At 40.9% G+C, this 14287-nt stretch overlaps 1 protein-coding gene across 3 annotated transcripts in view; it reads left to right on the forward strand.

Moving 5' to 3' along the window:
- Window positions 1-296: 296 nt before the first annotated feature.
- The window catches only part of LOC133537278 (synaptotagmin-like protein 2), a 62718-nt gene continuing 48727 nt past the window's right edge, over window positions 297-14287 (forward strand). For all 3 annotated transcript variants that reach the window (XM_061878269.1, XM_061878270.1, XM_061878271.1), the window contains exons 1-2: window positions 297-383; window positions 8088-8267. In XM_061878269.1, coding sequence (XP_061734253.1) covers window positions 8167-8267 — 101 coding nt within the window. In that variant the 5' untranslated portion in view covers window positions 297-383; window positions 8088-8166. The remainder of the gene's footprint in view (window positions 384-8087; window positions 8268-14287) is intronic.

The following is a 14287-nucleotide window of genomic DNA, read 5'->3' on the forward strand; positions in this document are numbered from 1 at the left end:
TCATTAAATAAGACTTATGTAAAGCTTTTAATTTTTGACGGCTCCAGACAGATTTATTTTTTGTATTTTTGGTTCAATATGGCTCTTTCGACGTTTCGGGTTGCCGCCCCCTGCCTTAGAAGATGTCTATGGTCGTTCCAAACATCAGTTTGCTGCAGCTAAATGAGGACCTCTGCTGGCCGCCGGCTGTCATTACAACACAGGTGCTTGGTCTATGCATGGGCGTGCCTTTCTGTGCAGGAGCAGCTTCCCGTCTTAAGATCATGTGCCTTTTGCTCGTCCAGGTTGGTCCAACCCATCTGCAGAGTCCCGCTGCAGACTTGAGGAAGTCCAGTGCATCCAGCAGCAGCAGCAGCAGCAGCAGCAGCAGACCGAGAGAGGAGGTAAACTCTTTTGTTGTACTTACTTAAAGAGTCTATTACAGTCTGTGCATCATACTTTTCTATTATTTTGAAATTATTCTAAGTGCAATTGCACAACGCAACAATTGAACATGTTTAACGGACATAGTTTTGTCCACTGTCGGATCTCATCAGGTTGTGTCCCTAATGAAGTGTGCACAACTTTACTTTGTTTTACCTTTCTTTTTCACAATATTTGACCTTATCTTGCCATCTGGAACTCAATATTATATAGGGAAGTCTTTTTCCACGGCGCTGTAGTCTGGTGTGCCGTGGGAGATCATCTAATTTCACCTGTTTGGGTTAAAAATATTTTTTGCAAACCAGTAATTGATTATAGTCTGCAAATGATGTGTGGGTGCTGTCTAGAGCTCGGCAGAGTAAGCGTGTAATACTCTTCCATATCAGTAAGTGACAGCCGGTAGCTAATTGCGTTGTAGATGTCGGAAACAACGGGAGGCGGGGTGCAGGTAATCAATCAATCAATGTTTATTTATATAGCCCCAAATCACAAATGTCTCAAAGGACTGCACAAATCATTACGACTACAACATCCTCGGAAGAACCCACAAAAGGGCAAGGAAAACTCACACCCAGTGGGCAGGGAGAATTCACATCCAGTGGGACGCCAGTGACAATGCTGACTATGAGAAACCTTGGAGAGGACCTCAGATGTGGGCAACCCCCCCCCTCTAGGGGACCGAAAGCAATGGATGTCGAGCGGGTCTAACATGATACTGTGAAAGTTCAATCCATAGTGGCTCCAAGACAGCAGTGAGAGTCCCGTCCACAGGAAACCATCTCAAGCGGATCAGCAGCGTAGAGATGTCCCCAACCGATACAGGCGAGCGGTCCATCCTGGGTCCCGACGAGCGGTCCATCCTGGGTCTCGACTCTGGACAGTCAGTACTTCATCCATGGTCATCGGACCGGACCCCCTCCACAAGGGAGGGGGGGACATAGGAGAAAGAAAAGATGCGGCAGATCAACTGGTCTAAAAAGGAGGTCTATTTAAAGGCTAGAGTATACAGATGAGTTTTAAGATGAGACTTAAATGCTTCTAAAGAAGGTGTCTAATGCTTCTAAAGAAGGTGTCTAATGCTTAAACCAAAAATAAACAAAAGGTGAGTGCTCCTAAGAAAAGGCATTGAAGCTTAGGGAAGGCTATGCAGAACCAAACTAATAATAATAATAATGGATTAGATTTATATTGCGCTTTTCTATTGTTAGATACTCAAAGCGCTCACAGAGAAGTGGGAACCCATCATTCATTCACACGATGGTGGTGGTAAGCTACATCTGTAGCCACAGCTGCCCTGGGGTAGACTGACGGAAGCATGGCTGCCAGTTTGCGCCTACGGCCCCTCCGACCACCACCTGTCATTCATTCATCACTCATTCACCGGTGTGAGCGGCACCGGGGGCAAAGGGTGAAGTGTCCTGCCCAAGGACACAACGGCAGCGACTTTGATGTCCATAGGTGGGAAGCGAACCTGCAACCCTCAGGTTTCTGGCACGGCCGCTCTACCCACTATGCCATGCCGGCCCTCACTAAAACTGAACTGGCTACAAAGTAAACAAAAAACAGAATGCTGGACGACCGCAAAGACTTACTGTGGAGCAAAGACGAAGTACATCCGAACATGACATGACAATCAACCATGTACCCAACAAAGAAGGATGAAAACAACTGAAATATTCTTGATTGCTAAAACAAAGTAGATGCGGGGAACATCGCTCAAAGGAAGACATGAAACTGCTACAGGAAAATACCAAAAGGAGAGAAAAAGCCACCAAAATAGGAGCGCAAGACAAGAAGTAAAACACTACACACAAGAAAACTGCAACAAAGTCCAAATAAGTCAGGGTGTGATGTGACAGGTGGTGACAGTACACCTACTTTGAGACAAGACCTATATTGATACAGTACATCTACTTTGAGACAAGACCTATATTGATACAGTACATCTACTTTGAGACAAGACCTATATTGATACAGTACACCTACTTTGAGACAAGACCTATATTGATACAGTACACCTACTTTGAGACAAGACCTATATTGATACAGTACATCTACTTTGAGACAAGACCTATATTGATACAGTACATCTACTTTGAGACAAGACCTATATTGATACAGTACACCTACTTTGAGACAAGACCTATATTGATACAGTACATCTACTTTGAGACAAGACCTATATTGATACAGTACACCTACTTTGAGACAAGACCTATATTGATACAGTACATCTACTTTGAGACAAGACCTATATTGATACAGTACACCTACTTTGAGACAAGACCTATATTGATACAGTACATCTACTTTGAGACAAGACCTATATTGATACAGTACACCTACTTTGAGACAAGACCTATATTGATACAGTACATCTACTTTGAGACAAGACCTATATTGATACAGTACATCTACTTTGAGACAAGACCTATATTGATACAGTACATCTACTTTGAGACAAGACCTATATTGATACAGTACATCTACTTTGAGATAAGCCCTATATTGATACAGTACACCTACTTTGAGACAAGACCTATATTGATACAGTACACCTACTTTGAGACAAGACCTATATTGATACAGTACATCTACTTTGAGACAAGACCTATATTGATACAGTACATCTACTTTGAGACAAGACCTATATTGATACAGTACATCTACTTTGAGACAAGACCTATATTGATACAGTACATCTACTTTGAGACAAGACCTATATTGATACAGTACATCTACTTTGAGACAAGACCTATATTGATACAGTACACCTACTTTGAGACAAGACCTATATTGATACAGTACATCTACTTTGAGATAAGACCTATATTGATACAGTACACCTACTTTGAGACAAGACCTATATTGATACAGTACACCTACTTTGAGACAAGACCTATATTGATACAGTACATCTACTTTGAGACAAGACCTATATTGATACAGTACATCTACTTTGAGACAAGACCTATATTGATACAGTACACCTACTTTGAGACAAGACCTATATTGATACAGTACATCTACTTTGAGACAGGAGCTATATTGATACAGTACATCTACTTTGAGACAAGACCTATATTGATACAGTACACCTACTTTGAGACAAGACCTATATTGATACAGTATATCTACTTTGAGACAAGAGCTGTATTGATACAGTACATCTACTTTGAGACAAGACCTATATTGATACAGTACATCTACTTTGAGACAAGAGCTGTATTGATACAGTACACCTACTTTGAGACAAGACCTATATTGATACAGTACATCTACTTTGAGACAAGAGCTGTATTGATGCATGCTTGGTTATGCTTTAAAGGCATATCCGAAAATTGTGACGACAACTTTTTACTGTCAACTGAGTTGAATTTTTTAATGATTTCTCCTGGTGGTGTGCCTTTGCATTTTTTCAACGCAAAAAATGTGCCTTGGCTCAAAATAGGTTGAAAAACACTGCTATAAGGCAGTGGTTCTCACACTGGTGGTGGTGGTGGTGGTGGTGGTTGTACGCAGGCTCCATGGGGTGTCCAAAGTACGGCCCCGGGGCCATTTGTGTTAAAAAAATAAAACACAAAACATAAAAAGTGGTATAAAAGAGCAAACAGGTGAAATGTAACAAGAAAATGTTACAATGTTGACCCTAATAACACAAAGCTGTGTTTCTTTCTTTAAAAAATAATAATGAATCAAAAACAATGTTATTATGAATTATTGACCTATGCAATGCTCCAATTATGTCACATTAAATATTCCACTTTGAGGTATTTTGGGGGGGAAATGTGGCATATTTTGTGTTTGCCATGTAAAAAACCAAGTTGTTGTTTTTTACAAACAAACAAGAAACATAATAAACAACAATAAAAGTTATAATTGACGGATAGATCTGAAGTTGATCTTGAGACTATTGTGTAAAAAGTTTTTTTTAAAAATGAGCGATTTATTTTTTGAACACTTTCCTGGGCAGGACCCTTTTGGATCCCCAATAATTTTAGTAGGACTTTTTTTTTTAGTGTCATTGCTCAAAAAACAATAATACATTTCAAATCAATGTTATAAGTTATGTTATGAGCTCCAATTATAATACAACCTGAAATATTCCACTTTAAAATTGTATTGGAGGAACATTTTGCATATTTTGTGGTTTTTCCATTAAAAACACGGTTTTCTTTGACAAAAAGGACTTAAATCTTAAAAACAAAAAAAAAATGTATATTGACAGATAGACCTAATGTGGATCTAGGGATTTAAACTTTGAATAATAATAATACTAAATAATGACACATTTTTTATATATATTTTTTACCTAAACCCTTTGGGGTCCCCGGTATCAAGTCTGAGTGGAGGTCTAAATATATCATTTTTTATACATAATTGTATTGGTTTTTAAGATAAATAATATCAAAATGGCCCCCGCTTAATTTGATTTTTCATTGTGCGGCCCTGAGTGGAAAAGGTTTGGACACCCCTGATCTAGTGGTATGGCAAATAATCACCTAGTTATGTATTCAAACACAGTGTTACTGTTCAAACTGTATGGCCAAAAATATGAAATATACCTGTTAAATAAAAGCTCTGTTTTTAATGAATACTTAGGCTGCTGTATTTAAGTGGTTGCCTACTATGGTGGAACTTGGAGAGCCAAGTGTTTTCTGAGGTGGTACCCGGTGGAACATGTTTGAGAACCACTCGTGTTTCCTTGGCAGACAAAGACAACTCGGCGTAATATTCACTCCTGTAAATGTTCTTGCAAGGCAGTGTCAATATTTGAAGCAGTTGGAAGTCTGCCAGCAGGGCTTTTTTTTTTTTTTTTTGCAGCCAAGTTCCAATAAATGGATTAGAAGATGTTAAGTTTTAGGCCAATGAACAGTAAAGCACAAATTAATTATTTTTTCTTGAGCAATTGTACTTTCCACATTTATTAATGATGGGGGGTTTGAAGCAAAAGTCTTGTTGTGGACACATGAGACATTTTAGTTGTATTCTTATTTCTGTCAGGATTGCCCCTGACAGTTTGTTTGTTTTATTTTTTCCTCTGTGTGCGTAGTATTCCCTGTATTTAATTCCTGTCAGCACTCTTATTTTGGTTCATTTTCCTGTTTGTCTCCCTGAGTGCTGTGTCCCCTCAGCTGTGGCTGATTTGCACCTGGCCACACCTGGTGTCAATCAGCCCACTCCTATTTAGACCTTGTGTGTAGTATTTCCTGTCAGCACTCTTATTTTAGTTCATTTTCCTGTTTGTCTCTCTGAGTGCTGTGTCCCCTCAGCTGTGGCTGATTTGCACCTGGCCACACCTGGTGTCAATCAGCCCGCTCCTATTTAGACCTGTTTTCTCCTCCAGTCAGTGCTGGATTATTGTATTGTCGCTCCTGTCGTGTCGTGTCATTGTAGCGTAGCGGTAAGCTATATTTCGGTAGCAGTTTGTAGCCTACTGTCTTTTGTTCCCTGCTTTCAGTTTGCTTTCATGCTACAAGTAACGACTTCTGTTTCCTGCTCACGACCTGCTAGGCTCGTTATCTTCTAGCTCTCATGCTAGCTCTTTAAGTTTGTTAACCGCCTCGTGCACGCTCTTTTGTTTGTACCCTTTTGTTCGGTTTTGTCTTCGTATTTTATCAAATCATGTTTTCCTATCAATGCCTGCCTCCTTCTCTGCAACTTGGGGTTCATCACCAACTAACTCTGACGATTTCCGTCTCCAACTTTTTAATCTGCTGGTGTCGTAATCGAACATGAAAGAAAGAATGCAGATGCTAATTTTGTGGACTTTACGATCATCAAGTTAGTGAAGTATGTGTTATTGTCTGTCCTCTAATTGGAGACATGTCGTCTTTTGTAACCATTTTTTGTTGTTTGCTTGCTGCAGAGTTGAAAGAACTATTTATAAAGGTTTGTTCCTTGTCTTCCTAATGCCCTTTTTGCATGCATTTTAACAAAATGGCTCAATTTTCCCCTAAATATTTGACGTGTGAAGTTGGACCCCTCCTTGTCAGAACAATTGTATCTAAGTTATCACAAAACTTTGTGTTGCCTTGAGTTCCCGGCGAGAGGACAAAAGCTGCCTTTGATCTTACCAAGCAGAAGGCTTGTAAAAGTCCACAGTGTAGGATGGGAAGCGACATGAAGGTGTCAGTTCCGTTGATGTATTGTAATCCACAGGCAGATTTGATCTTGACCCAAGATCTTGAAAGCGGAGAGGTCGCAGGTCCTGACTCCCCTCCAGGCACTTTTCCAATGAACTGTTTTGTGACAAAAGCAGCGGCTGTTTATGACCCCCCTTCCTTTAGAAACAGCTGTTGCCTTGTGATCAGGGAAAGTCCAAATAAAAGAGGAGGCTTACAATCTTCTGTTAGAGCGTGGTGGGACAGTGTACAAGAGTACAGCACACACGTTTCTCCTCAATTGAGCCAAATTGAATTCTGTCTCTGTCTGTTAAATTACTTGCTTCTTTGTCTGTTTAATAGAGGTCATCAGTGTTTGAACCGGACCCCCTTAGTTCGTCAAAATATCCTCAAACTTGTCAAGTTATGGAAAAAAATGCCATATTTATTATTGAAGTCAAAAAGTGAATTTCTTTTTTTTTTTTACATGCCTCAAAACAGCAGTTTGGAACTTGGGACATGCTCTCCGTGAGAGAGCATGAGGAGGTTGAGGTGGGGGGGAGGGGCGAGCGGGGCGTGTATATTGTAGCGTCCTGGAAGAGGTAGTGCTGCAAGGGGGGCTAATGTTCTGTTGTGTTACGGTGCGGATGTTCTCCCGAAATGTGTTTGTCATTCTTGTTTGGTGTGGGTTCACATTGTGGCGCATATTTGGAACAGTGTTAAAGTTGTTTATACGGCCACCCTCAGTGTGACCTGTACGGCTGTTGACCATGTATGCCTTGCATTCACTTGTGTGTGTGGAAAGCCGTAGATATCATGTGACTGGGCCGGCACGCAAAGGCAGTGCCTTTAAGGTTTATTGGCGCTCTGTAATCCTCAATACGTCCGTGTACAGAGCGGCGTTTTAAAAAGTCATACATTTTACCTTTTAAAACCGATACCGACAATTTCCGATATCACATTGTGAACGACTCTCGCTGTCGTCGTGCGGGTTCCACGGACCATCAAGGAAGGACATTGCTTTCGAGCAGGTTTAACTCGCTTTATTTTTCGATACAACTTGTCTTCAGGTCTGGTCGCTTTTCAGCTCCTTCTCTGCTGCTCGGTCCTCGGTTGCTTTTCAGCCGCCCTCGTCTTTGTCATCTTGCTCTCTGTTGTTTTCGCTCCTCGTGCACTGCTGCGGGCTCTCCTCCTTCTGCCTCGTTCTCTCCTCCTTCTCCCCTTTTATACAGCGTGAGGAGAAATGTTAATTGTGATTCACGCACCTGCACTTGACTGTGGCGCTCGGCCGCATTCTCCGCCTCCTCGCCGCCATCTTGGGCCAGGCTCCAGCGTGTCCTACCCCGCTGCTCCTTCGCCGGCTACGCCTCTCCACACACATTTTAAAGCATTTATCGGCTGATAATATCAGCAGGCCGATATTATTGAACATCTCTGGTCATAATACAATGAAGTGGCCTTGAGAGGGACACCTGTGGCACACCGCAGAATTTAAAAAGTGATTCTTGAGGCCATTTTGGAGCTTGCAGTAACTACACGTGTTGCTCTTTGCTTCTCCAGGGGGGAACGCCAGCGAGTTGTGGTGACCCCACGACCCCAGGTTGATTTTGCGCATCGTAAGAAAGAAGAGAGGGTGACCATGATCGACCTGAGCTACCTGACGGAGGAGGAGCAGGGCGTCATCATGACGGTGCTGAGGAGGGACGCCCAACTGAAGAAGGCGGAGGAGCAGAGAGTCCGGTAGGACAGAAACATTCAAGATGTTGTTGTGAGACCACATGTCTGTTCCTAATGGAACAACACAAATAACAACACGGCGCCAGACGATAAGACATGAACTCAATGAACGACCACGGCCGAGGGGATGTGGAGGTGGAGATGACACACCTTCTACCTGGTCATGTGTGCCCTTTTTTACTCTGCAAATATTTGAACACGACACCGCCTCTTAGCTGTCACTCAAGAATGTCAAATATTAGCTTCAAGTGCCAATCAAGCATCCTGGCCACAGCACAACCTACTCAGTGGCTTAGTGGTTAGACCAGGGGTCACCAACGCGGGCACCAGGTCGCCCGTAAGGACCAGATGAGTCGCCCGCTGGCCTGTTCTAAAAATAGCTCAAATAGCAGCACTTACCAGTGAGCTGCTCCTATTTTTTAAATTGTATTTATTTACTAGCAAGCTGGTCTCGCTTTGCTGGACATTTTTAATTCTAAGAGAGAAAAAAACTCATAGGATTTGAAAATCTAAGAAAATATTTGAAAGACTTGGTCTTCACTTGTTTAAATAAATTCATTTATTTTTTTACTTTGCTTCTTATAACTTTCAGAAAGACAATTTTAGAGAAAAAAATACAACTTTAAAAATGATTTTAGGATTTTTAAACACATATACCTTTTTACCTTTTAAATTCCTTCCTTTTCTTTCCTGACAATTTAAATCAATGTTCAAGTAAATTTATGTTTTTTATTGTAAAAAATAATAAATACATTTTTATTTAATTCTTCATTTTAGCTTCTGTTTTTTCAACAAAGAATATTTGTGAAATATTTCTTCAAACTTATTATGATTACAATTAAAAAAAAATCTCTGGCAAATATAGAAAATCTGTAGAATCAAATTTAAATCTTATTTCAAAGTCTTTTGAATTTCATAAATAATTTTTATTTTGGAAAATCTAGAAGAAATAATGATTTGTCTTTGTTAGAAATATATCTTGGTCCAATTTGTTATATATTCTAACAAAGTGCAGATTGGATTTTAACCTATTTAAAACATGTCATCAAAATTCTAAAAAAATAACCTAAACAGGAAAAATTACTAATGATTTTCCATTAAAAAAATATATATATATTTTAAAAAGATTCGAATTAGCTAGTTTTTCTCTTCTTTTTTTCAGTATAATTTTGAATTTTAAAGAGTCGAAATTGAAGATAAACTATGTTTCACAATTTAATTTTTTTTTTTTCAGTTTCTTCTCTTTTAAACCGTTCAATTAAGTGTTTTTTTTTTTCATTTATTCTCTACAAAAAACCTTCCATAAAAGGAAAAAAAATGTACGACGGAATGACAGACAGAAATACCCATTTTTTATATATATATAGATTTATTTTTTTAATTGAGCAAATTGGCTATTTCTGGCAGTTTATTGAAGTGTGTATCAAACTGGTAGCCCTTCGCATTAATCAGTACCCAAGAAGTAGCTCTTGGTTTCAAAAAGGTTGCTGACCCCTGGGTTAGAGTGTCCGTCCTGAGATGGGTAGGTTGTGGGTTCAAAACCCGGCCGAGTCACACCAAAGACTAAAAAAATGGGACTAATTATCTCCTGCTTGGCACTCAGCATCAAGGGTGGGTATTGGGGGTTGAATCAACTAAAATGATTCCTGGGTGCGGCCACCGTTGCTGCTCACTGCTCCCCTCACCTCCCAGTGGGGGTGATCAAGTTTGATTTGTCAAATGCAGATAACAATTTCACCACACCTGGTGTGTATGTGACAAACATTGGTACTTTAACCTAACTTAACATTAGGTACACCTGCAGCGTCCAAACCACAGGCACATTATAACTCAGGCAAAGTATTTCAGAACTGTATTTTCCCAACCATAGGGTGCACCGGATTGTAAGGCGCACTGCCAATGAGCGAGTCTAGTCAGGTTTTTTTTCATTCAAAATGCACTACGGATTAAAAGGCGCATTAAAGGGCTCATATTATTTTCATTTTTTTCTAAATGTAAAAGGCTTTCTTGTGGTCTACATCAGTGTTTTTCAACCACTGGACACGATTTTGTCCACAGGCGGATCTCATCTGGTTGTGTCCCTAATGAAGTGTGCAAAGATTTACTTTGTTTTACCTTTCTTTTTCACAATATTTGACCTTGTCTTGCCATCTGGAACTCAATATTATATAGAGCAGTCTTTTTCCACGAGGCTGGTGTGCCATAAGAAATGATCTAATTTCACCTATTTGGGTTGAAAATATTTTTTGCAAACCAGTAATTATAGTCTGCAAATAATGTGTTGTTGTTGAGCTCGGCAGAGTAACCGTGTAATACTCTTCCATATCAGTAGGTGGCAGCCGGTAGCTAATTGCGTTGTAGATGTCGGAAACAGCGGGAGGCATGGCGCAGGTTAAAAGGTGTCATGTCCGTGTGATCATGTTTTGTTTTAGTCATGTTCGGTTTTGTTTTTGGACTCTGTGCACTTTTGTTTGTTTTGTCACCATAGCAACCCATTAGTTTTCTCCTTGTCCCCATGCCACGCACCTGTTTCAACTAATCACCACAGTATTATTTAAGCCACAGTTGCAAGGTAGTCAGCCTGGCAACATCACCATCTATCACCCTTGATCACACTCTCCACATCCATGCCAATGATCCAAGCCCCTTGTCTCTTTCCAAGTAAGTTTTTTTCATTCATGCCATTGTGCAAGTATTTTGTTTTATGTTCATAGATTTGCCTTTGCGATAGTTTTGTTTCATAGTTAAGTTTTTTGTACCTCTGCTGAGTTTGCCTTTCGTTTGTTCCTTTAAAGCATGGGTGTCAAACTCTGGCCCGCGGGCTAAATTTGGCCCGCCGTGTATTTTCATTTGGCCTTTGAGGCAATATCAAATTAACATTAGAGCTGTCCCGCCGGTATTATACAGCGGCGGTGTCGCTCTAACACCGCATTCACCGCTGATACTCATACTTGCTAAACCCCCGATTTTCCAAGGAGACTCCCAAATTTCAGTGCCCCTCACGAAAATCACAGGGGGCAACCATTCTCCCAAATTTCTCCCGATTCCCACTTGGACAACAATATTGGGGGCTAGCCTTAAAGGCACTGCCTCAAGCGTCCTCTAAAACCTTTTGTCACGTCCGCTTTTGTAATGGTGGTTCTTTGGTCAAAATGTTGCATGGATGATGTTTTACACATCAATCAATCAATGTTTATTTATATAGCCCCAAATCACAAATGTCTCAAAGGACTGCACAAATCATTACGACTACAACATCCTCGGAAGAACCCACAAAAGGGCAAGGAAAACTCACACCCAGTGGGCAGGGAGAATTCACATCCAGTGGGACGCCAGTGACAATGCTGACTATGAGAAACCTTGGAGAGGACCTCAGATGTGGGCAACCCCCCACCCTCTAGGGGACCGAAAGCAATGGATGTGGAGCGGGTCTAACATGATACTGTGAAAGTTCAATCCATAGTGTCTCCAACACAGCCACGAGAGTTCAGTTCAATCGGATCCAAGACAGCAGCGAGAGTCCCGTCCACAGGAAACCATCTCAAGCGGATCAGCAGCATAGAGATGTCCCCAACCGATACACAGGCGAGCGGTCCATCCCGGGTCCCGACGAGCGGTCCATCCTGGGTCTCGACTCTGGACTGCCAGTACTTCATCCATGGTCATCGGACCGGACCCCCTCCACAAGGGAGGGGGGGACATAGGAGAAAAAAGAAAAGAAGCGGCAGATCAACTGGTCTAAAAAGGAGGTCTATTTAAAGGCTAGAGTATACAGATGCGTTTTAAGGTGAGACTTAAATGCTTCTACTGAGGTAGCATCTCGAACTGTTACCGGGAGGGCATTCCAGAGTACTGGAGCCCGAACGGAAAACGCTCTATAGCCCGCAGACTTTTTTGGGGCTTTAGGAATCACTAATAAGCCGGAGTCTTTTGAAGGCAGATTTCTTGCCGGGACATATGGTACAATACAATCGGCAAGATAGGATGGAGCTAGACCGTGTAGTATTTTATACGTAAGTAGTAAAACCTTAAAGTCACATCTTAAGTGCACAGGAAGCCAGTGCAGGTGAGCCAGTATAGGTATATATGTATGTATATATGTATATAAAGGTATATACAGTATAGGTATATATGTATGTATATATGTATATAAAGGTATATACAGTATAGGTATATATGTATGTATATATGTATATACAGGTATATACAGTATAGGTATATATGTATGTATATAAAGGTATATACAGTATAGGTATATATGTATGTATATAAAGGTATATACAGTATAGGTATATATGTATGTATATAAAGGTATATACATTATAGGTATATATGTATGTATATATGTATATAAAGGTATATACAGTATAGGTATGTATATATGAATATAAAGGTATATACAGTATAGGTATATATGTATGTATATATGTATATAAAGGTATATACAGTATAGGTATATATGTATGTATATATGTATATAAAGGTATATACAGTACAGGCTACAGGCGTAATATGATCAAACAGCCGCATTTTGTACCAACTGTAATCTTTTAATGCTAGACATGGGGAGACCCGAAAATAATACGTTACAGTAATCGAGACGAGACGTAACAAACGCATGGATAATGATCTCAGCGTCTTTAGTGGACAAAATGGAGCGAATTTTAGCGATATTACGGAGATGAAAGAAGGCCGTTTTAGTAACGCTTTTAATGTGTGACTCAAAGGAGAGAGTTGGGTCGAAGATAATACCCAGATTCTTTACCGAGTCACGTTGTTTTATTATTTGGTTGTCAAATGTTAAAGTTGTATTATTAAATAGAGGTCGGTGTCTAGCAGGACCGATAATCAGCATTTCCGTTATTTTGGCGTTAAGTTGCAAAAAATAGCGGACATCCATTGTTTAATTTCATTAAGACACGCCTCCAGCTGACTACAGTCCGGCGTGTTGGTCAGCTTTAGGGGCATGTAGAGTTGGGTGTCATCAGCATAGCAGTGAAAGCTAACACCGTATTTGCGTCATCTTCAAGTCGCTTTCCGACAGTCACTTCACACGTTAATCGGTGTAAGAATGTAAAGAAACAATGTGCTTCTCATCAGGAGTTAAGTGGAGGCGTTTGGTCGACTCGTTCACTCAAAGGCCGCTGTGTCCGCCAGCGTCGTCTCAGATCACATGACGAGTCTTTTGTTGATTTGATTTTGAACTTGATGGAGATGTTTGCCACCCTCTTTAGCAACATCATGTGCAGATTCCTACTCCATCATGACCTCCAATCAGTATCAGTATTACGCTGGAAAACAAACATATTTCATGGCTTGTGGACAACAACACTCTGATTTCAAGCCATAAAGACGAGCCTGTGCAGAACTTCTTGCTTCTGCTGGTTTGTGGCGTCATGTTTCAATGCAGATTAGTGTCAGGTGTTGTTCCGGGCTGCCTGTTTACAGAGGGTAAAGTGGACCCTCGGGAGGGTTTCACTCAGTCCCTTTAAGTCAGGGCTAGGGAACCTATGGCTCTAGAGCCAGATGTGGCTCTTTTGATGACTGCATCTGGCTCTCAGATCAATCTGAACTGATGTTGCTCAAGCTTAAGTGCTTAAGTAATGAATAATTCCACTTGTAATCACAGTGTTAAAAATAATGTTCAAAATATAAAACATTCTCATGCATTGTTAATCCATCCATCCGTTTTCTACCGCACCTGTTCAAGAAGTTGCGTTAATGGTAACAAGTTATTTATTTATTATTGGTTAGTGTGGGGCTTGCCCTCCTGGGGGTTCTTCAGACCAGTAAGCACCGACATGAGAGCCTGTTTCAGGGTTACATTATTGTTTTTCTGGATATGGACATATCGGGCCGTTTTGGACTGATAGACGCGTGCGTGCTAAACATGCTAACTAGCATGGGAATACGTCGGCGGCTACATCCAGCGGCCTGTGAAGCAGGGGAGTCTAGTAGCAGCGGGGGCCGTCTACGGAGCAGACGCCAGCGGTGTGATCGGAAACGCGGATGTCGAGCGGGGC

The sequence above is a fragment of the Nerophis ophidion genome, linkage group LG18 (genome assembly GCF_033978795.1).
Source record: "Nerophis ophidion isolate RoL-2023_Sa linkage group LG18, RoL_Noph_v1.0, whole genome shotgun sequence".
NCBI lineage: Eukaryota > Metazoa > Chordata > Actinopteri > Syngnathiformes > Syngnathidae > Nerophis > Nerophis ophidion.